The sequence below is a fragment of the Notolepis coatsorum genome (genome assembly GCF_963971535.1).
Source record: "Notolepis coatsorum genome assembly, chromosome: 11".
NCBI classification, from domain to species: domain Eukaryota; kingdom Metazoa; phylum Chordata; class Actinopteri; order Aulopiformes; family Paralepididae; genus Notolepis; species Notolepis coatsorum.
This window is the reverse complement of record NC_140175.1, coordinates 121,520,575-121,545,556: the sequence shown is the minus strand read 5'-3', so window position 1 is coordinate 121,545,556 and position 24,982 is coordinate 121,520,575. Positions and strand designations below refer to the sequence as shown.

Genomic DNA, 24,982 nt, shown 5'->3' with positions numbered 1-24,982 from the left:
TGCAGGATGGCTCCGGCCGCCTGGGCGAGCTGATCACGTTGTATTTCGGTCAGCTCCGTACGGCCCGTCATTATCCCGGACATGAACCTCGCTAGCTGCACGATGTTAGACGTAGCAGCTAGGGATTGAGTCGCGGTGATGAACGACTGGTCGCTCCAGTAGGCCAACCGCCTCGCCGATTTCCCGTGGGGAACCGGCTTCCGTAAAGGCTCCCACACCACCTCAGGACAAAGGAGAGCTGCCATCGGCCTATCAAGCCGAGGCACCCCCTCCTTCATACCCTCTACCAAACCCACCACCCTCGTGACTCGCACGTAGGCGGGAGTGAGGCCCGTGATGTGGGAGACCACCTGTCCCTGACGGACGTAGGCCTCCATTGAGGGAAAAAATGGGCAGACAACGCCCGTCTCCCTCACAGGACGACGTTGCCATAAATGACCTATGAGATCATCAGGGACAGGAACAGGCAGTGGCTGCGGCAGCGGCACGCCATTTGCGACTGCCGCCGCCGCCATGAGCTCGGGGAACAAAGCACGCAGTTCCCCCTGCATACTTTCCCCCACCGAGCCTGCGTCCCTCACATGCGGCAGACTACTGGACATCGCAGAGCCACATTCCGATGTGGCTGATAGCAGGGCATCCCGCCGCTGAGTCGGAGGTTCTAACCCAACATCAGCATACGAGGGACCCAAAGGAGACATATCACCCCCCGCCAGTTTATCCTGAACGGGAGGCGGACATGTCTCCACCGGGGCGTCGAACAAGAACCCATCTGCCTCTACCATGTAGTCCTCAGTTTCCATTGGCCACGGAGAAGCAGACGCATCCTCATCCGGCTCCAGCAACTCCCCGAAACCAGGCCGTTCGCGTCTGCAAGCCAACATCTTACGACGGGAGCGAGCAGACGCAAAAAGCGTGCGTCTCAAATCCTCTGCCACAAGAGGAGCCGGCCGCCCAACGGCGGACGACTCTCGGGCGGCAAAGGAACCAGAGCAGGAACCAGGCCATCTCACAGGAGACGGCGCTGGTGCACCAGCTCCTTGGAGAGGCAAGCTATCCACCGGACGCCTACCGGGCGCGGATACCACCCACGACAGTGGCGTCAACCCCGCTCCAAGACGCACGGCAGAGGAGGAAATGAAGAATCGCTGGTGAAGGGTAACGTTGCTAGCACGACCCCCCGAGGTAAACATTATAGCTTAGCTTTTTTCTTTTAAAAGTATGAGAGAAAGAAAAAAGCAAGAAACAATGTGAACACTTAACTCAATTTTCTTCAGCTAAATACCCTTGTCAAGTGATTGGTATACAGGCACTCTCTTGTGGTGAAAGTGAAGAAGGAGGCGAGTGTGTGGCCACACACCTGCTTATGTAGGTAGCGGATGGGGTGTGGCCAGACGGATGTTGGTATGTAAAGGTGCATTTGTGAGTTTTTATTCAGTGCATATGCACTAAGTGAGATATGTGCAGTTGACGCTGAGCGGAGCTAATACGATATAGAACTGCATTCTGCAGAGACGCACCCCTGTATATCTCTTGTTTTACCTGTACTCTTGTAACACCTGGCTATACAACACACTGTGTAATGCTTTGATTTATGCCACGCTAGATCTCAGGTCAGATTGATAACCCCATAACTCATTGGTCTGCTCATCTTGACATCAAGCAGGGCCCTGCGATGTGGTTGACATTCAGAATCCAATGCGTCTACAAAATTTTGTTGTTACACCTGACCGACAGAGATAGCGAATGCACATTCCGACCCCCTCCGTCATTGACCAGGTCAAGTGATAGAAGTTGCGAAATCTCTATTTTGTTTGATCACCGGGAAGGTTTCATCTGACACGTATGACCCTGTCGTTAATCAGATGATATCCATTTCCCTAATCCTTCACACGGCAACTTGGAGAGAGTTACTCGACTAAGTCTCAATGCAACGCTTACTATCTAGAGTCATAATTCTATATCATTTGAATAAGCCTAGATAATTTACTCCTTTTTTACGTCTCTGTAGTGAGAAGATAGACCTATGTGATCATTACCACTAGAGTTTTTACATCATAAATAATGTGTGGACAGGGCAGTGTTCCTGCCGATTCTCCTTTATCATGCAAAATGGGTAAGGTTACAAGTGCAACATATTTTAAAGCTTACCAGGATGGTTAGAAGGATTAACACGAAGTAATTTCCAAAAAGTTTTAATAAAAAAATACAAGAGTACAAAATAATGCAAAATCAGGTCACAAAGTACCAAAAGTTCCTCTAAAACATGTCAAAATCCAAAATCAAAATCTGTCTGTCTGTCTCTAGCAAGCCGGCCTTTTTATAAGGTCCGTCACGCCATCATCAGTACATAGCTTCCAATCATTATACAGTACGTGTCATATCTCTCCTTCAGTTATTTGTTACTTTGCAGTTACATATCAAATCAAGTAATTCATAAGAATACAATGCCCCTCTGACTAGGGCTCCCTTCTCTTGGCCTTGGCATTCCAGCCATTCACTCCCTTCTGCATGGGGCCTCTCGTTCTGAACAGTACGGAACAGGCAGATCAGTACGGAACAGGCAGTAAGAGAATGCAGGCAGGACAGGCAAGGCCTTCTGTAGGTATCATCGCCAAGCATATCATTCTTTTTAAGCAGAGAATTATGAAACATATAATTAATATAGCATTATATATATATATACCTTTATACCAACAGTATATATGTTTCCATAATTATTACATGTGAAAAGTAGTTATATGTTACTCCTTTACTACACATTCTTATACTTAATTATTGGTTATATGTTTACACATCACACATTGTAGTTAAATGTTGTATAATAGCTTTCCCCTCGGTATGGTGATAGGAGGTCAGACACATGGGGGGAAGCACACATTCTTACAGCATCCTCTCTTATATACATGTTAAATGCTCAATATACATTGGTGGATATGTTCTGCACATCATTCTCCCCATCATTCTCCCTCTGCTTCATAAAGACAAGGGCTAACTCTGCAGGATAGATAGATCTATGCATTCTGCATTCCATTCCGCGTTTCTGCCGTGTTTCTTCTCAACTCCTTTCTGACTGGGCATTACCAGCCTAGGCCTAGATACTTGTTCAAAGCGTATATATATACATATACACTAGGGCTGCAACTAATGACTATTTTGGTAGTCGACTAATCTGCCGATTATTTTTTCGATTAGTCGACTAATCGAAAACCAATGTAAACAACAAAAAAAAAAAAAAAAAAAAATGATATTATTATTATTATTATTATTTTTTTTTTTTAACTACCTATCTTTGTGAAAGTGGCTTCTCAGCTCTGGTCCAGCTGAAGACAGAGCAGAGGAACAGATTGGACATTGAGCATGACCTCAGAGTTGCTTGTCTACCATCACCCCAGACTTTGAGACTCTTGTCAGGACCAAACAACAACATCATAACATGATGATCCCATAGCAAATTAAAATAATGACTCATGAAACATTTGAATTTGGATCTTGCCACTTTAAATGAAATGTATTTGAAATGTTGAAGTCAAGAACAATACAGTCAGTCAGTACATTGAGTCAAGTGCAATCACTCATAACAACTTAACAAGATAAATAAATTAAATAATACAAAATTGGAAGTGTAGTGCACTGTACTTTAAGTTTAAATAACTAAAATAATAATAAGAAAAAAGAAATAACTAGCAGCAGCATCTGCCCCCAGCACCACGGCTGATGGGGCTGTAACTTGGTCCAGGACCAGGAGGGGAGGGTGACGTACACTACTGAGTACTGACGTCGTGGAACAGCTGTAGGGGGAGACGGGGATGAGTCAGATCAGACAGACTTCTAGGTCTTTTGTTTGCTGGGTGTGAGAGGAGTCCGTGTGTGTGTGTAATTGTGTATGTGTGTGTGTCTTACTCTGATCGCTGTGTGAGAGTGAGAGGAGTGTGTGTACTGTACTGTGTAATTTGTGTATGTGTGTGTCTTACTCTGATCGCTGTGTGTGAGTGAGAGGAGTATGTGTGTGTGTCTTACTCTGATCGCTGTGTGTGAGTGAGAGGAGTGCGTGTGTAACTGTGTAATGTATTGTGTGTCTGTCTGTCTGATGATCATCATCTCCTGCAGGGGAACACAGTACACCAATTTCTTTAAATTGCAGTGAGTGCGAGCATATCGACATGCTCTGTACTTTAAATAACTACTAAAATAATAATATTAAAAAAATAAATAACTAGCAGCAGCATCTGCCCCCAGCACCACGGCTGATGGGGCTGTAACTTGGTCCAGGACCAGGAGAGGAGGGTGACGTACTACTGACGTCGTGGAACAGCTGTAGGGGGAGAGGGGGATGACATGAGTCAGATCAGACAGACTTCTAGGTCTTTTGTTTGCTGTGTGTGAGAGGAGTCTGTGTGTGTGTGTATGTGTGTGACAGACAGTGGTGGTATTGGTGGTGTATGTTAGTAGTGGTGGTGGTATTGGTGGAGTTAGTAGTGGTGGTATTGGTGGTGTTAGTAGTGGTGGTGGTGTTAGTAGTGGTGGTTTAAGTTTAAGTTTATTTGGATCCCCATTAGCCACAGCAGTGCTGGGGCTATTCTTCCTGGGGTCCATAACACATAAAATACAGTTACAGACGTATACACTCACAACATTTACATATCATACAGACAATTAAAACAACAATAAAAACCCTTATACACTCATAACATTTACATGACATACAGACCATTAAAACAACAATAAAAACCCTTATACACTCACAACATTTACATGTCATACAGACAATTAAAACAACAATAAAAACCCTAATCAAATTCATAATACAAGATACAAATATATACGCCTTATGAATTCATAATACAATACAATAATACCTGTTCATATCAGCCAATTATACAATATTTTAATAATATATCCCTATCAGACACATGCCTTTTCATCCATATATACCTATCTCTTTATCAGACACATACATTTTCATTTACGTACACACTATATATTAGGGAATGTCAATTTCTTTGGTTGAAAATGTTGTTTTACCACGATTTTGAAACGGCATTTACTATTCTCCTGCTTAACATGTCTGGGAAGAGAGTTCCATTCCTGCATACCACGGAACATGACAGTTCGCTTCATTGCATTCGACCTCACTTTTGGAAGTGTAAAACCTCGTGCAGAAGCATGTCTGGTGGAATGGTTGTGTCTGTCAAGACTTATTGATAAATTGTTATATAAAATTGAGGGGATCTTTGTAACAAGAATATTCCTTGGTGGTGTTAGTAGTAGTGGTGGTGTTAGTAGTGGTGGTGTTACTAGTGGTGGTGTTAGTAGTGGTGGTGGTGTTAGTAGTGGTGGTGTTAGTAGTGGTGGTGGTGTTAGTAGTGGTGGTGTTAGTAGTGGTGGTGGTGTTAGTAGTGGTGGTGGTGTTAGTAGTGGTGGTATTGGTGGTGTTAGTAGTGGTGGTGTTAGTAGTGGTGGTGGTGTTAGTAGTGGTGGTATTGGTGGTGTTAGTAGTGGTGGTGGTGGTGTTAGTAGTAGTGGTGGTGGTGGTGGTGTTAGTAGTGGTGGTGGTGTTAGTAGTGGTGGTATTGGTGGTGGTGTTAGTACGTGTCTTACTCTGATCGCTGTGTGTGAGTGAGAGGAGTGTGTATGTGTGATGTCCAATGTGTGTGTGTCTTACTCTGATCACTGTGAGTGAGAGGAGTGCGTGTGTGTAATTATAATGTATTGTGTGTGTCTGTCTGATCATCATCATCTCCTGCAGGGGAAAACACAGTACACACCATTTACAATTTCTTTAAATTGCAGTGCAGGAACGTGAGCATATCGACATGCTCTGGAGTGAGGCTGGCCCGCTTCTTTGAGGCGATGTTCCCAGCTGCTGAGAAGAGACGCTCAGAGGGAGTGGAAGTAACTGGAATGCACAAGTATGACTTGGCTTGTGATGCAAGGGTTGGGTACTTTGCCTCATTCAACTTCCACCAAGACAGGGGATTTTCTGTCTTTGAGATGGGCTGCTCTCCGAAGTACATCAGCACTTCGTTAATGATCGCTTGTGTGCGTGCATCCTGATCATTGCTCTCAGTGTCACTGTCTGTTGACTCACTTCCAAGCAGTGAATCGAGAGCTGAAACAGACCTAGTTGTCTCAGCTGAGGCTGTGGCATAATTGTCATTAATGTCAAGTTGAACAACAGCTTCTTCATTCCTACTCCTAGTGGACTGTAGGACCAGAGCTTGTAATTTATTCTGAACAGTGAACCTCTCCTCTGGTGTCAGGAATTTTAGTTTTCGGAATCGTGGGTCTAGTGCAGATGCAATGATCGTTTTGCTTGGGTCATCATCTTTGATGGCAAGCTCTGTTGACCAGCGTGTAGTGGTCGCCACTGAAGCAGCCGCCTGGAAGGCCTGCACAGGAGCTGTATCATAGGCAGTGTGGGTGGACTTCAGAAGCCCTCTGACTAGAGGAGGCAGGGCGGAGACGGTCACATAGTTTTCACCACTCAGGTAGACAGTGGCACATTCAAAAGCTTGGAGAGCTTTGGCCAGTTCATCTAGCAGGGTCCACTGCTCAGGCTTGAGGTCCAGGTATTGTTTCCCTCTCTGTGTTACTGCCGGGTCAGACAGAGTCGCAGTCAGTGGCCATCTCTGTTCCAGCAGGCGAGTCACCATGTAATAGGTGCTGTTCCACCTGGTAGAGACATCTTGGATAAGTTTGTGTTCCGGGGTGCCCATCTGTTTCTGCTTTATTTTCAGCTTGCTTGAAGCCAGTTCACTCCTTTTAAAGTGCTCGACGAGACACCTCGCTGCTCCTAGTGCTTTACTAATCAGAGGCTGTTTCAGTGCATGATTGATCACCAACTGTAATGTGTGGCCTGCGCAGCAGATGGACACCCATCCATGTTTTTTCTCCAAGATGCCAGCAGCCAGCAGGACATTGGCGCCATTGTCATGAACAACCGCCACAAGCTTGCTTGGAGGGATCTCAAACCTTTCCACAGCCTGCTCAATCCATGTAGCAATGTTGGTCCCAGTGTGCCGTTCTTCGAGTGGCATGGTTGTGAGGCAGAAGCTATTGAGCTTCCAGTCATCACTTATAAAGTGACAGGTGATGCCAAGATATGCCTCTGTCGCAACACTGGTCCAGGCATCAGTTGTCAGGGCAATCTTGTTCTTGTTTGCTTTAAGAGCAATTTTAACCTTAGCAAAAGTATCTTCATACTTTCTCTCCATGAGCTTTGTAAAATGAGTTCTGGAAGGTAAGGTGTAACCTGAATGGAATGTGGTGACCATCTGCTTAAAGCCCTCATCTTCAACCATCGATAATGGTCTCATGTCTTTAACAAGCACGGTGAGGATGCTCTCTGTGAAGACTCCAGCCATTTGAGGGGTGCATGAGCCTCTCTTCAGGACAAACTCATCCACACGTGTTTGCTTTGCCCTACAATAGAAAGAGAACAAAAAAAACAGAAAGCTGTATTAATTATCATCAGAATTTGTAGGCTATAGTATCAGACTATCAGTTTATTTTTATTAATTATAGTCAGCCTTATATATACCTAGGCTAGAATTAATAATATTGAGATGCAATATCTATGTTTTCCCACTAGAGGGAGTTATCGCTTAAGGGATATTATTTTGTGGACTACAGACAGAGTGACTACAGATATATACGTGAGGTATTTCCGTATCCGGTTGGTCGGCATAACAAACAAAACTAAAAGTGAAGCAGCGCCAGCAACGCTGTAACCTCACCTGTACTAACTACTAAGCATGGCGCTGTTTAAAGTTACTTACAACATACAGCAGCAGCGCAGCCTCTATAAGCCTCAGCAATAGAGTTCGCATAGCAAGCATTATATCCATATCCATGAGACGTTCTGTTTTCCAACGTAAAAAATACAATACTATGGCTAACTACTCTAGAACTTACCCATGTTCCGACGACGTCACCGTGGCTCCGGGGTGCTTTCGTTTTAGATGTTCGTGCATCGCCGTGGTGCTGCTGTGAAATGCCAATTCCACCTTGCATAATCGGCATTTAACAGTTTTCTTCGGTTTGTCATCTGTAAAGAATTCCCACACCTTTGATGCCCTCGGTCTTGCTTTTTTTAATTCATCTCCTCCGTCTTTCTCTCTCCCTTCCGCCATCGTTCATTCTTTCTTCTGCAGTGAAGTTCTTACCTGCAGGCTGCGCCGTTTTGTACCAGAATGCACTGCAGTCAGACAATGGAAACTATACTGCCCCCAGCAGTTCCTGTAGTGCATTGCAGTTACAAATGAACATTTGCGCATTGCAGTTACTTATTATTAATTGTTATTGTTATTGTTTTTAATGACTAATCGACGCAACAATATCTCGTCGACAATTTTTCATAATCGACATCGTCGATTATGTCGACTAATCGTTGCAGCCCTAATATACACATATATATATATATATATATATATATATATATATATTAAGGCTGTCAAATATATCGCGTTAATATCGCGTTAACTCCCGATTCTATTAATGCCACAAATTTTTTTAACTCAAGATTAACTAAATTTTATTTTTATTTTTTTTTTATTTTTATTTTTTACTAGACTTCACTCAGGTGTATTATTGATGCTCTCATTGATACTATGTTTGTTTCTGAAGTGTGTGTGTGTGTGTGTGTGTGTGTGTGTGTGTGTGTGTGTGTGTGTGTGTGTGTGTGTGTGTGTGTGTGTGTGTGTGTGTGAGATATATAGAGAGAGGGGGGTGAGAGAGATGAGGAAGGGGCAAAAGAGAAAAAGAGCTGGGAGAGTGTGTGTGTGAGGGAGAGAGGGGGGTGTGTGATTAATCAGCCCTTGTGTGTGTGAATGTAACAAGTTCCTAACGTTTTCTTTCCCCTATTATTTCATGCACACTTTATTCATTGTTTTAAATTATTATTTTCTTTTAAGTTATTTTGTGCATCACTCTGTTTTGAATTTGATGCAAATTTGCAATGCATGAGGGTCATCCTTTTGTGTTAAATGGCTGCACAAAGCAAGCATTTGTTGACTCGCATGTTGATAAGAGTATTAAAACTTGGAACTTGAAAAAGATCTGTTTAAAGGGGAACTATTTTACTATTTCTTTCACTATTTGGGCACTTTTACACAATTCCTGTGAGTCTATGGAACACCTCTGTAATATATATTTTTTTTTCATTCATTGTTTTGTATTTCTAATCAAGTCCTCAAAAACAGCATTTTTCTACCTCAAGATCTCGAGCTGTTTTGAGCCTGGGCTCCTAAACCACTGCGCAGCGTCGTCTTCGCCTGAACATTAACATGCAGCGGTGTCTTTATGACATCACATATAGGGCACATTTTCAAATGACTCAGTTCAGTGAGGGTGAATATTGTGAGAGGAGAATTGGAAGAATGCGCCAATATGAGAATTTTGAGACATAGATCGTATTAATATAAGTTCACATAGCTAGGAAACAATGCTAAACACTCAAAAAGGCCATTTATAAGATAGTTCCCCTTTAAGGTAAAAAAAAATGTAAAATAAAAATGCGATTAATTTGCGATTAATCGCGAGTTAACTATGGACAATCATGCGATTAATCGAGTTAAATATTTTAATCGTTTGACAGCACCAATATATATATATATATATATATGAATACATATCACATCTAGACACCTACAGTAACATATGCCTAGATTTAAAACAAATATATACAATAAACCTATTAAATCATACAAGGGACAGAGAGAACAGGATGTCATTATACAGAGTGTCACTCGTTGACTGTGACTCTCAACAGTTAAGTCACACTGTTATTTTATTTTTCTATCTGGCAGTCTTTTTAGTTTTGTTATGTCCGTTTATTTTAGTTCTGTCTCCTCCTTTTTGTATGTCTGTTTTTGTTTACAGTAAACTGAAAAACTGAAAAGAAAGTATTTAAAAAAAAATAACACTTTCAGCTAGGGCTGCAACGATGAGTCGACATAATCGACGACGTCGATCATAAAAACTCGTTGACGTGGAATTTTAGTGTCGATGCGTCGTATAAAAACAGAGAGCCGGTAACGTTAATTCAAAACTGCGCAAATGTTCATTTGTAATTGCAATGCACTACAGGAAGTGCTGGGACAGTGTAATTTCCCTTGTCTGCCATGACTGCATTCTGTGTACTAACAACTAGGGGTGCACCGATATGAAAATTGGCCACCGATACCGATACCGATTGTTCAACTAACACAATCGGCCGATACCGATACCGATACCGATAATTGTGGCAAAAAATAAGTATTTTTAATTTTTTTTAATATTTTTTTTAATTTTTTTTTTAATTTTTTTTTTAATTTTTTTAATGAAACTACTGTATATTTGTATGTGTGTTTGTATTTGTAGGCCTCTTTACTTACTTAAAAAAGGAAACATCAAGAAATATGTTTATGGTATCACTGATCCCTCTCCCAGTATCGTCTGGCGGCCTGCAGAGGGATACTATTTTCTCAACCAGAGCTTTCAACCAATGCAATGGAACCATTCTGGCGGCCTGCAGCGGGATACTATTCTCTCAACCAGAGCTTTCAACCAATGCAATGGAACCATTTTGATTGACAGTCGATTCGGCCAATTACGCCACACCGCTAGCACCCACCTCCTGCTTACCACCAAGCGAATATTCATTTTTCTACTTCGGGGCATGCCGCCATTGATCTGCTTGTGAGAATGCGAGTCAAACTCAGAACCACAACAAGCTAATAAGTTAGCTGCCCGGCAGTGCCCGCCGACCAGCGCGCTCCACAGGATGGCCAAACGAGACACAATGATTTTACTGCAACAAATGTTATAATAAAACAAAGCCTTTCTATACATTTGTCTGGTTGAAAACTTTATTAACAGATTGCAGAATGTGTAGTTGGGTACGGAATGAGCAACGGAATGTAACCGAGCTATGCACGGCTTGCTTGCTATCTTCGGGTAAATACTATGCTGATGTAATTGAACGTGTAACTAACTATAATAACGTTAATGCCACAAAACGAATGTTTGTGTCATTTTAACAGCAGATACTTTCTTAAATGCCATCCTCCCGACAGAGCGGTGTTGATGGGGAGCTCTGATGGATTCGCTTGGTTGTGTTATTACATTAGCATTGAACAGCTAACCGAAAGCTAGGGTTAACTAATGTTAAAGGTTTAGCCATAACGTTACGTTGGCTAAAGTTGGGGCTATTCTTAATCCAGTAATAATGGCTGCAGACCTGCAAGCAAAGTACAGCAAGTTGGCAAAGGAGTATTCCAACGTAAATCACATTTTCACCAGTAACGTTAGTCGTCTGCCTCCCGGCTATGAACGGACTCGGAGTAATGCCTTGCTGCTATGGGTAATAATAATATGCTGATGTTATTGTCCGTGTAACACTAACTATATAACGTTAATGCCACAAAACGAATGCCTTGTTAATCATAAATAGTAACTTTGATGCAGTAGCTTGTGTGTGTGTGGGGCGGACGGCGGGCGTTGTGCAGGTAGGTCGCGAGTGAATTTTTTTTTTGTCTTGACGCTACACAAATGGATGGTTAGTTATCGGCGACTGCTATCGGCACATTTGAGCTTATCGGCCGATAGGCCGATAGCAGTCAACAAGGCACTTATCGGCCGATACCGATACCCGACCGATATATCGGTGCACCCCTACTAACAACAAAGAAGAAGAAAGCAGCAGCAGGCACTACAGTGATGCACGAGCAAGCACCCAGCTGGAACCGTGATGACAGCTACTCGGATCATGGGTAAGTTTTAGCTAGTTAGCCATAGTATTGTAATGTTTACGCTAGCTTACACGTTGGAAACCAGAACATCTCATGGATAATGCTTGCTAAGCGTTGAGGCTGTGCGTTGAGGCTGTGTCCACCAACGAGCTGTATGTAACGTTAGCTAAACAGCGCCAATCTTACAGCCTACTAGAGCACACTAGAGCTTGGCTAGGCTACCGGTGTTTACAGCTCTGTCAATTAGCACAGAGTGTCATATTTTTGCAGACTGGAGTATTAATTAGCTATTGTTAAGATAGCTTGTGCCAACGTCCACTGTCTGTATAGCGCCATGGTCTCTAGCCAGGCTGCTTTTTTTCTCAGTTGAAAAAAGGTAAAAGAATTTGGGCTAAAGTGCAGGCAAGACTGCGGAGACAGGGAACATTAGTAGTGCTAGCTATTTTATATCTGATGATTTATACGTTTGTGCTATAGCAATGCAATCACAGGTTCCTTCATGGACGCTGTCATTTGTAAATTGTGTGTTCCCCTGCAGGAGATCAGAGTAAGACACACACATACACAGCTCCTCTCACTCACACACAGCAAACAAAAGACCTAGAAGTCTGTCTGATCTGACTCGTCCTCCTCTCCTCTCCCCCTACAGCTGTTGGAGATGGTGGAGCCTAGTGAGTGGATCCACGTCACCCTCCTGGACCAGGCTAACAGCCCCATCAGAACCACGACACCCTCCTGGACCAGGCTAACAGCCCCATCAGATCCACGTCACCCTCCTGGACCAGGCTAACAGCCCCATCAGAACCACGTCACCCTCCTGGACCAGGCTAACAGCCCCATCAGAACCACGTCACCCTCCTGGACCAGGCTAACAGCCCCATCAGAACCACGTCACCCTCCTGGACCAGGCTAACAGCCCCATCAGAACCACGTCACCCTCCTGGACCAGGCTAACAGCCCCATCAGAACCACGTCACCCTCCTGGACCAGGCTAACAGCCCCATCAGAACCACGTCACCCTCCTGGACCAGGCTAACAGCCCCATCAGAACCACGTCACCCTCCTGGACCAGGCTAACAGCCCCATCAGAACCACGTCACCCTCCTGGACCAGGCTAACAGCCCCATCAGAACCACGTCACCCTCCTGGACCAGGCTATCAGCCCCATCAGAACCACGTCTCCCTCCTGGACCAGGCTAACAGCCCCATCAGAACCACGTCACCCTCCTGGACCAGGCTAACAGCCCCATCAGAACCACGTCACCCTCCTGGACCAGGCTAACAGCCCCATCAGAACCACATCACCCTCCTGGACCAGGCTAACAGCCCCATCAGAACCACGTCACCCTCATGGACCAGGCTAACAGCCCCATCAGAACCACGTCACCCTCCTGGACCAGGCTAACAGCCCCATCAGAACCACGTCTCCCTCCTGGACCAGGCTAACAGCCCCATCAGAACCACGTCACCCTCCTGGACCAGGCTATCAGCCCCATCAGAACCACGTCACCCTCCTGGACCAGGCTATCAGCCCCATCAGAACCACGTCACCCTCCTGGACCAGGCTAACAGCCCCATCAGAACCACGTCACCCTCCTGGACCAGGCTAACAGCCCCATCAGAACCACGTCACCCTCCTGGACCAGGCTAACAGCCCCATCAGAACCACGTCACCCTCCTGGACCAGGCTAACAGCCCCATCAGAACCACGTCACCCTCCTGGACCAGGCTAACAGCCCCATCAGAACCACGTCACCCTCCTGGACCAGGCTAACAGCCCCATCAGAACCACGTCTCCCTCCTGGACCAGGCTAACAGCCCCATCAGAACCACGTCACCCTCCTGGACCAGGCTAACAGCCCCATCAGAACCACGTCACCCTCCTGGACCAGGCTAACAGCCCCATCAGAACCACGTCTCCCTCCTGGACCAGGCTAACAGCCCCATCAGAACCACGTCACCCTCCTGGACCAGGCTAACAGCCCCATCAGAACCACGTCTCCCTCCTGGACCAGGCTAACAGCCCCATCAGAACCACGTCTCCCTCCTGGACCAGGCTAACAGCCCCATCAGAACCACGTCACCCTCCTGGACCAGGCTAACAGCCCCATCAGAACCACAGTGCTGGGGCAGAGGCTGCTACTTTTAAAACATTATTTGCACATTTAAACTTGCACTTTAATTTATATTATTTAATTTGTTTTCATTATGATTGATTATTGTATTTATTAAAATACATTTGATTAAGCACGTAGCTTAAGATCCAAATTAAAATGTTTCATGAGTCATTATTTAAATTTGCTATGGGATCATGTTATGTTAAGGCAGAGGGACTGGACCACAGGGTGACACTCACAGGTGTGCAGACTTGAGCATGTGAGGTAAAACATGCACTGGAGCCGGAGAAGGAGCCGTGCCCACTGCCCACAGGAAGCAGAGATGGAGGGTGTGACAGAAATAATCGTTAGATTAGTCGACTACCAAAATAATCATTAGTTGCAGCCCTACTTTCAGCTATACCGTCTGACATGAGGACATTAATAACACTTTCAGCTATACCGTCTGACATGAGGACATTAATAACACTTTCAGCTATACCGTCTGACATGATATTAATAACACTTTCAGCTATACCGTCTGACATGAGGACATTAATAACACTTTCAGCTATACCGTCTGACATGAGGACATTAATAACACTTTCAGCTATACCGTCTGACATGATATTAATAACACTTTCAGCTATACCGTCTGACATGAGGACATTAATAACACTTTCAGCTATACCGTCTGACATGAGGACATTAATAACACTTTCAGCTATACCGTCTGACATGAGGACATTAATAACACTTTCAGCTATACCGTCTGACATGAGGACATTAATAACACTTTCAGCTATACCGTCTGACATGAGGACATTAATAACACTTTCAACTATACCGTCTGACATGAGGACATTAATAACACTTTCAGCTATACCGTCTGACATGAGGACATTAATAACACTTTCAGCTATACCGTCTGACATGAGGACATTAATAACACTTTCAGCTATACCGTCTGACATGAGGAGGACATTAACACTTTGATCGCCGGGGTTAAATTCATAATTTACCATCCCTCGCCAGCCCTATTTAACATGGAGAAGTTCCCCTTCTTTGCAGGGTGTGACGTACGTGGGTTGGTCATTATCATTATTACTGTATTTTGGAAGACCATGTGAACATCAGATTAGTATCATGAGTATGGGTTATGTTGTTCTTGGTTGTGTGATGTGTCATCTTTAATTCTGTTTCTTCTCTCTTTTTCCCAGAGACCACTCATCCTCCTGATTGAGCTGATTGCACCTGCTTGATTACACCTGTGGGCAGTTAGTTGGATGAGTGGATATTAAACTGGAAGATGACACACACACGGGGGGCCCTCATTGATGGAAGTCACTGCCACGTTTCAGGGTGGAGTGAGGAGGCTGCCGTCTCGCCTATCTGTTGCCTGAAGCAACACTGTGTGGCTGGGTGCCATTTATCACATGGAGTGTGGATTAAACCCCATAGCTGTGGTGTCCTATGATGGGCACGTGGTTGTATTTTGACTACTAAGTGTTTGATTGTTTACATGTATGACATTGTATGTATTGTTTGTCCTCCCCTACCTTTTCCCCTTTTTGCATTATGGTGGAGGTTTAAATCCCCATCACCATAAATATATAATTTACTATTTGGAAAACGTCTTGTGTTGTGTCTTCTTTTACCTATACCTGGGACCTTGATTTGAACGTATTTACTGAGAGAGGCTGCTTTTGCTCATGTGCCGCCCTCCAGTTGTTATTCTTAGACCTTCGTACATGACATGGGGGCTCGTTAGTTTGCGCAATTGTATGGTTCCTTGTTGGTAAAATAACGGGGTGACTTGTCGATTGAAGCATGTCAGGTAAAATAAGATAGCGTTTTCTAATTGGTAAGTTAGTGTGGTTCCATTGTCCGTGCTACACAGTTTGATTGATGTAAACCATTGTTGTATGTGACACTCTTGAACTAATCTGTTTTTTCTGCCACATAGGTAACAGGGGGATCGCCTACTTGGTTAGCGGGTGGGGGGCACGCGTCGTAATTCCGGTGGAGCGCGCAATGAAATCGGTAAGCGACTGAAGATATGTGTAGCCTCATCCCAGCAGGGGAGTAGTTTAGCTGGGGTATGCTAGAGTGACGTAGGTGATCCTAGTTAGGTGGTTAGACCAGCATTTATCGTTTTGATAAATGGTAGATGTGGGCAGTAAATCAGAGTGGTTGAATTGTATACTGCGGAATGTAATGATTAAATGTGTTATGCATGGATATTGTGGAGTAGGTGAGGGGCTATTTTCTTGGCACCTGTGATTCGTTTATTATTATTGTGTTATTTTGCGTAGGTTATTTGTGGTGTAGTCATATTCTGTAGGGACTATGGCTGGGACGGCTTTTACTTTGGATTTGTTTGTGGCGGATCCTACGAGGGATCAGATTGATGTCTGCACGAAAGCTGAATTGTGTGGGGTCGCCAAGCATTATGGCATTATGGTCCAAAGTTCAAAGAGTAAAGAGGAGGTGAAAGCAATTGTGCTCGCTGGGTTGGTAGATAGGGAGATATTAAGTTCGCCCATAGCCGGGGGAAATGACTCGGAGGACGTCACGCATGACGAGGCGTCTGGTGAGTCCAGTGAGGGAACCGGTGGTGCTATACAGGAACGGAGGGGTAGCGGTGCCAAGGCTGAGGAGATTGACAGTGATAATTCTGTACACTCAGGACGTGCCTCTGTTTCAGAGGAGAGAGCTGCTATGTGTGACAGGGAAGAGAGAAGGGAGGAGAGAGACAGATTGGAGAGAAGAGAGGAGAGAAAAGAGGAGAGAGACAGAGAGGAGAGAAGAGAGGAGAGAGACAGAGAGAAGAGAAAAGAGGAGAAGGATAGAGAGCTCCAGATTACAATATGGAGGATGGAATTGGAGAGTGGTGGCTCTTCTTCTCCCTCATCTGAAGGTTACCAGGGCAGTTTTAATATTGGGCAGCATATTTCTATGGTGCCCCCTTTTCGGGAGTCTGAGGTGGAAGCATATTTTTCTGATTTTGAGCAGGTAGCGTGGGCTTTACAGTGGCCGAAGGACCAGTGGGCACTATTATTGCGATATAAGCTCACAGGTAGGGCTAAGGGGGCATGCCAGTTGTTATCAAAGGAGGACAGCATGGTATATGAGAAAGTGAAGGGTGCTGTCTTGCGCGTATATGAACTGGTGCCGGAAGCGTATAGGCAACGGTTCAGGGCACTAAGTAAAGCTCCCTCGCAAACACATGTGGCATTTTCCCAGGAACAACGGACGATGTTCACTCGTTGGTGTGAAGCATGTAAAGTGGATGGGGTCGAGGCTTTGAGCGAGTTAATCCTCATTGAACAATTTAAAAAATTTGTGCCCGAACGCATGATTATGCTTTTGGAGGAGCGAAAGGTTTCTACCCTCCAGGAAGCTGCGGTTTTGTGTGACGAGTTAGCAATGACCCACAAATATATTTCTGTACGAAATGATGTGTATGTAGGAGGGGCCGCGTTTTCTCCGTCGGGGTCGCCGTTTCGGGGAGGTGACGAGCGACCATTCCGACCTCGCTCACCGCCGTCTGAGAAGGTGTGTCATTATTGTAAAAAAGAAGGGCATTTTGTGAAGGACTGTCATGCGCTAAGGGATCGACAGGAGACCAGGGAGTCAGCCCAGGACCCGAAAGGGGTGGGGTTGATTGGTACGGTGTCATGTCCTGACCAGCATAGTTCTTTTGAACCCTTTTTGTTTGATGGTTATGTGTCCCTGTCGGGTAAAGTTGGGGACTACCAACAGGTGAGAATACTCCGTGATACAGGAGCCGCTCAATCGTTCATCCTGGCTGATGTATTACCATTGGATGTGGACTCCTGTCAGTCGAGTGAATTGGTGAGAGGTATTGACATGGGGTGTGTGCGCGTGCCGTTGCATAAGGTGCATGTACAGTCTGTGCTGATCACAGGTTGTTTTCTGGTCGCGGTTCGCCCATGTTTTCCCGTAAAGGGCGTGGATTTCGTCATGGGGAATGATATCGCTGGGGGTAAGGTCGTCCCTGTGTTGGAGGTTGGAGACGCTCCATTTACTAACTCATTGATTGATAATCACCCCAATGTTCCTTCTATTTGTGCTGTCCCTAGGGTACAGGAGCGGAAGCGAGACCAAGGTCTAGCGTTGGGTGACTCTGTCTGTGGTGAGTTTTGCAAATTGGCGGTGGCGCAGCATTTTGAGGCGGGGGATGAGGTGTTTATTGTGCTGCCCACGCCTAGTACTGTGCTCGCTGCCCGGTTCTCAGGACCTTATGTGGTAAAAGGAAGGGTGTCTGCCACTAAGTATATGTTGCATACGCCCGGGCGGCGGAGGAGGACACGCTGGTGTCATGTGAATAGGCTGATGAAAGGTTCTGCCCGCGTCTCGTCGGAGTTGGGATGTGACAGGGTGGTTGGTTCACATGCTGGGTTGTGTTCTATTGTGCCTTGCAGGACGCATAGTGCTGATGTTGGGAGTGTGAACCCCGGTAAGCGGTTCGCGTGTCGGTGTCCGGTGGCGATGAGGGAGGTCGTGGGGAGAGTGGCTATGTACCCTGAAAAAAAAAAGAGGGGGCTGGCTTCACCTGGCCATGGTCCCTGGGACTCTCCTTGCCTTCTAACTCCCATGGCTAATGTGTCTCTCCGGTCTTTTTGTACTACAGGAGGGTGAACGTAATGAGGGTGCCTGTCTTGTTCCCGTTATGGCATGTGGTATTGGGAAGGGTGTTGTTTATTTATTTCTCTTCTGTTGGTGCTAATCGGATGTTGGTTAATAATAAGTGATAATGTTTTGCTAACCCTGCGGGTTCGCTCTTATGGGGAGAGGTGTGACGTACGTGGGTTGGTCATTATCATTATTACTGTATTTTGGAAGACCATGTGAACATCAGATTAGTATCATGAGTATGGGTTATGTTGTTCTTGGTTGTGTGATGTGTCATCTTTAATTCTGTTTCTTCTCTCTTTTTCCCAGAGACCACTCATCCTCCTGATTGAGCTGATTGCACCTGCTTGATTACACCTGTGGGTAGAGCTGCCGCGGTAGTGATGTTTTCCTTACCGCACGGATTTGCAAAATATTTCCTACCGCCGCGGTTATTACCGCACGCACACAAAAAAAATAATTTGAATGCATTTTTTTTTTTAGTAGTAGTAGTCTACTTTTTATAGCATATAGCCTGCCTCTAGTCTAAATGTCGATCTTTAGAGGATGACTTTGCAGCATGAATATTGTTTGGGATTCGGCAAGCACGCATTAGTTATTGAAAGTGAAACACGGATTCGAAGTTTCCCCTCTGGTCGTGCGCCGTTCACTCGGTGTCGCGGGCAGGGGTGGTTACCCCCCCGACCCTTTCTTATTATTATTACTATAAAGTTACTACTTTATAATAAAGGCATTCGTTTTGTGGCATTACCATTATATAGTTATACGTTCAATAACATCAGCGTATTTACCGGACCATCTCAGTTCCTTTCTTTGCTCAGAGCGTGCAGAGTTGTCCCATTCTGCGGTCTGTTAATAAAGTTTTCAATCAGACAAGTGTATAGAACGAAGGGCTTTTATTATAACATTTGTTGCAGACAGTAAAATCATTATGTCTCGTTTAGTACTCCTGAGGAGCGATGGTAGTCCACTCCGGCGGGGAGCTAAAGCTAACGTTATTAGCCGTATTGTGATGAGCTCTGATCAATGGCTGACATTCAGGATGTAAAAAACTGCAGGACGCTCCCAACGTGTGACGCGTCTCTCTTCTGACCAATCAGTGGTCTGCAATGTTTCACGTGACTTTTCTGGTACCCAATAGGGTCGCTTGGAACCTCGATAGAGAAGTAGGGTATATCTGCAGAGCCGCAAGCCCAACGAGAGGAGGGTACTTCATTATTATTATTATAAAAAACAGCGGTGATGCGGTATTCAGCCTACTCTGCGGTGGCCGTGATGTAACAGCGATACCGCGGTAATGCGGTAATCGCGGCAGCTCTACCTGTGGGTAGGGATGGGAATTGATAGGATTTTATCGATACGATTCCATTATCGATTCTGCTTATCGATTCGATTCTTTATCGATTCTCTTATCGATACCTGATCAATTTATAATTTAAATAAATAAATTGGAAATGCAACAGAACTAAGCTGGTTAGAATAACAACATGCAACTTGACATTTCTGATTGTCATTTATTGTTGAGCCCCCATGTCAGGGGCGACAGTGGCTCGGGAGGTAGAGCAGTCTTCTGGCAATCCGGAGGTTCCCGGTTCGATTCCCGCTCCTCCCGGGCAGCGTGTCGATGTGTCCTTGAGCAAGACACTTAACCCCTAACTGCTCCCGATGAGCAGGTTGGCACCTTGCATGGTTGCCTCCGCCGTCGTTGTGTGAATGTGTGAGTGATTGGGTAAAATGTAAGGAACAAATTGTAAAGCGCTTTGGATAAAAGCGCTATATAAAAAAGCAGCCATTTACCATGTCAGAAAAATACAAAAACTGTAAAAAATAAAACATTAACTATAGCCTACACTTAAATAAAATAATGTATTTGAGATTCTCTTAAAATGTATTTATTTTTTTATTCTTAAACTAATTTAATCTATTGAATAACAGTCGTTATTCCTCTGACTTCTGTCTCACACACACACACACACACAGACACACAGAGCTCCCTCCCCGGGCCCCTGTCCTGTAGGTATTGGCTTGTGTTGCTACACGGACACATTTGTATGTTGCACCATGGTACTTCCTGTCTGACGGACTCAGAGTAGAGACTTTGTATATAAACAATCCGGCTCTTATTATATGTGAACTAAAGAGTACAATGTTTACACAACAGTCCCCACCCGCTGTTTTATTGTATTTGTACCTGTACTATCCGCTGTCAGCTGTTTATCTCTCTTTGTGAGCTTGATTAAATAGCGTTAGCTCACGTTAGCTAGCGATAGCTCCGCGGCTAATTTTAGCTCAACCTAAACTAAATCAATGACTATGTTCTAAAGCATTCAAGTAGTTTTCACTGCACATAGAAGTAGCCAAACAGCGGGAGCATTTCGGGAGCATATGACCAAAAGCCAGGCAATTTCGAGCCCTTAAGGAATCAAATACAGTCTGCCATGGCTATATGCTAACGCGCGCAACTGTAGGAAAAACCTGGCAGCGTTAAGGGAATCGAAAGTCACAGGAGCCACACGGTTCCAGGCATCGGCCAATTAGGAACCGGTTCCCAATGGGAACCGGTTTTCGATTCCCATCCCTACCTGTGGGCAGTTAGTTGGATGAGTGGATATTAAACTGGAAGATGACACACACACGGGGGGCCCTCATTGATGGAAGTCACTGCCACGTTTCAGGGTGGAGTGAGGAGGCTGCCGTCTCGCCTATCTGTTGCCTGAAGCAACACTGTGTGGCTGGGTGCCATTTATCACATGGAGTGTGGATTAAACCCCACAGCTGTGGTGTCCTATGATGGGCACGTGGTTGTATTTTGACTACTAAGTGTTTGTTTGTTTACATGTATGTATTGTTTGTCCTCCCCTACCCTTTCCCCTTTTTGCATTATGGTGGAGGTTTAAATCCCTATCACCATAAATATATAATTTACTATTTGGAAAACGTCTTGTGTTGTGTCTTCTTTTACCTATACCTGGGACCTTGATTTGAACGTATTTACTGAGAGAGGCTGCTTTTGCTCATGTGCCGCCCTCCAGTTGTTATTCTTAGACCTTCGTACATGACACAGGGCTATAACTTTTTAAATTTTATTGCTAAATTGACATTACTATGGCCCATTCAACGTCCTATATCTATTGTTCAGGGTGTAGCAACGTTATACTTTTTCATTCACATATTCATACTAAAATACGGTCTAAAGTATAAGTATGTTTTTATCGTTTTCTGCAGCTTTCTCCAGAACTTGATTTATAGCCCTAAATGCATTATATTGATGATCAAATACAGTTTGGTAGGAATCTGTGCGAGATAAAAAATTTCAAATGGACGTACTTCTAGAAGTTACTACGTATGATCTGATGATGACCGGATGGGGGGGGGGGGGGGGGGGTCGTTTATAATTCCGTGGGCAACGTTATATCATTCATCTAGTGTGGGTGATATGATCATTAGAGCAGTTAGTATAGAAGACATTTAAAAATAACGCTGAAACTCACCGTAGCTTCCTCTCGCCGTTGGGAGATGAGCGTGGAACAGAATTTTTTCTATTATGGGATGTCGAAATATCCGATCCATTTCCAGGTTGTATAATAGTATATACGTCCAAATCATGTTGTTTATCGAGTTATTGGTAACGGATCACTATCTGTTGTGATCAGCTCGAGTCCTGGGACTATTAGCGAGTGATCGGACCGAATTGAAATGAGCACCAGCTTCCACTTCCTGTTTATGGCCTGGGCGATCCGCCGATCGGCCACCAGATGGCGCTCTTGAACCGTTGTAGAGTTGAGAGGGGCTCACCAGTACATCTCATGTCTCCGGGGGAGAAATATGATTTCGATCACAGATTTGTGAAATATTGATATCAAAGACGCTGTCCAGCGTCTTCGGCAGAATGAGCATGGCGGGGAAAGACGTGTTTCAGCGTCAACGGCGATTAAAGTGTTAACACTTTCAGCTATACCGTCTGACATGACATTAATAACACTTTCAGCTATACCGTCTGACATGAGGACATTAATAACACTTTCAGCTATACCGTCTGACATGAGGACATTAATAACACTTTCAGCTATACCGTCTGACATGAGGACAATTAATAACAGGACGGAGAGGCTTAGGCTCAGCTTCTTCCCCCAGGCCATCAGAGCCTTGAACAATGAACATTGAGAGCCACAGAAACTGAACTATCCACACACAAGCACACACAAGCACACACACGACACGCACGCTGAGCACGCTCACACACTAGCAGCCACTTTAACACTCATGCCGCACACACGCACACTTATGGCCAAGAGGAAAGGCCACTTTAAATTAGTATAACAGGAACAGTGTATTGCACTACTAAAGCTACCTAGCATGTCCTATATGCTCTGTAAATACTATGTACAGATACCGAGATGTCACACCATGTTACCTGTTTATTGCACTGTTGTTTTTTATTGGATTCTATTATATGTTGTACCACTGTATTTTTATTGGATTCTATTATATGTTGTACCACTGTATTTTTATTGGATTCTATTATATGTTGTACCACTGTATTGCACATCGTCGCGGGCAAGACCACCCGCATTTCATTGTATACTTGTATGCCGTGACAATTAAAACTCTTGACTTGACTTGACTTGACTTGATAACACTTTCAGCTATACCGTCTGACATGAGGACATTAATAACACTTTCAGCTATACCGTCTGACATGACATTAATAACACTTTCAGCTATACCGTCTGACATGAGGACGACATTAATAACTGAGCACAAAATGACTGCCAGTCCTGGCTGCAAACAGGGCGACGGGGCTAAAGTAGGGATATGGTATTGATTTTGGGGCATTACTAACATAAAGGAGAATATCATCCACATACAAAGAAATATGGTGGTCTGTATTTTGTACAAAATGGGATCATGATGCTCCAATAAACAGCTCACCTCAACCGGTCTGTCTGTTCCAGGTGTTGAATGTGGTCAAAGGTTAAATCAGCTTGTTCTATTATCACTTAAGTTCTGGTCTTGGGATGAATTTCACTATTTCCTCTCCAATTCCTCGGTGCAGGCCTTTAAGTTTTTTCCTTTAAGTAGATGTTGAGTTTGAAACTATTTCACATGTATTAGTTAGAATGTGCTGCAGTGTGCGTGGAAATGGGAGCCATCCTTCCCTCCATACCAGGATTGATCGGATTGTTTTCTGAAAAGTTTTGCTAATGTGATATTAGCCTAATACAGTATCTGTGGAGGAATTCATCTTCTTCCTTTTTAGACACCATATTACAAAGGGTAACAATAACCAATTTTAATAGTTAGACAATTATATAGTTAATAGTTTTAGAGTTAGACATGTTATATAGTTAGCTAGTTAGTTTTATATTTAGACATATTATATAGTTCGTTTTATGTTATATAGTTCGTTTTAGAGTTAGACATGTTCATTCAAAAATATTAGTGAACATGATCAAGTCTCAAATCCAAAAACTAGAGTGCTCAAAACTGTGTTTGTGATGTCACTAGGTATAACGTTACGATGAAGCTGCTTCATTGACATTTGACTGATTGAGTGATTGACAGTGCATTGGGAAATATGGTAAATATGACACAGAGCAGCCAGGAGAATGTAATATATAAAGTATATGATGGTAAATATGACAGAGCAGCCAGGAGAATGTAATATATAAAGTATATGATGGTAAATATGACACAGAGCAGCCAGGAGAATGTAATATATAAAGTATATGGTGGTAAATATGACACTGAAAAACACCATCATATTCTCTCTCTAAACACACACTATATAGTGTGTATCCTCCTTGTGTCTGGCCAGAGAGGAAGGAACCAGACAAACGAGAAAAGCCAGTCTCCCTACTTGTTGATGCCTCTGGCTGCTAGTGTTGTTAACAAACCAAGTGTAACTGGTGGAAGTTTGATAACGTTATAGAGCTTCAGCAACAGCTACATGAATGAATCATCAAACACATGACCAAAACAGCCGACAGGCTTGTGTTCCTGGTCTTCATAAATCATAAATCATAAATCATAAATCATAAATCATAAATCATTCATAACTGATCAGCTCACCTGTAGCGTCACACCTGACATGATGTCAAATCCGTCCACCGGGAAGGAACACTGCTGTAATGTTAACGTTAGACATCCAACAAGTCCGGCAGCGGCAGGTTAGCTCCAAGAGGATTACAATGTCGGCGACTGGTTTAAGTTAGTTGAAGTAAACGGAAGGTTTACTGATGTCTGGGGGACAGAACGCAGAAACACATCGGCTCCTCTTCTAGGAAGTTGTTTCTGCTCCTCCGAGGGTTTGAATCCAGCCAGTGTGTGACGGCCGCTGGTTGGGTCGCTGAGCTGCCAGTCATGACAACACGCCCAGTGTGTGTAACCAATCATATCACGTGTATAGCATGAGTCATGTGATATTAGGCGTGTTCGAGATTGATTTCAGCTCGCCTCGAAAGTAGACGAGAGTAGCCGAGTGAAGCCGGGGGA

At 44.3% G+C, this 24,982-nt stretch overlaps 1 protein-coding gene across 1 annotated transcript in view; it reads right to left on the bottom strand.

Moving 5' to 3' along the window:
- pkn3 (protein kinase N3) overlaps positions 1 to 24,748 on the bottom strand; it is a 229,440-nt gene extending 204,692 nt beyond the window's left edge. Inside the window, exon 1 of the mRNA XM_084324775.1 lies at positions 24,560 to 24,748. Coding sequence (XP_084180901.1) covers positions 24,560 to 24,580 — 21 coding nt within the window. The 5' untranslated portion in view covers positions 24,581 to 24,748. The remainder of the gene's footprint in view (positions 1 to 24,559) is intronic.
- Between the last annotated feature and the right edge of the window lie 234 nt (positions 24,749 to 24,982).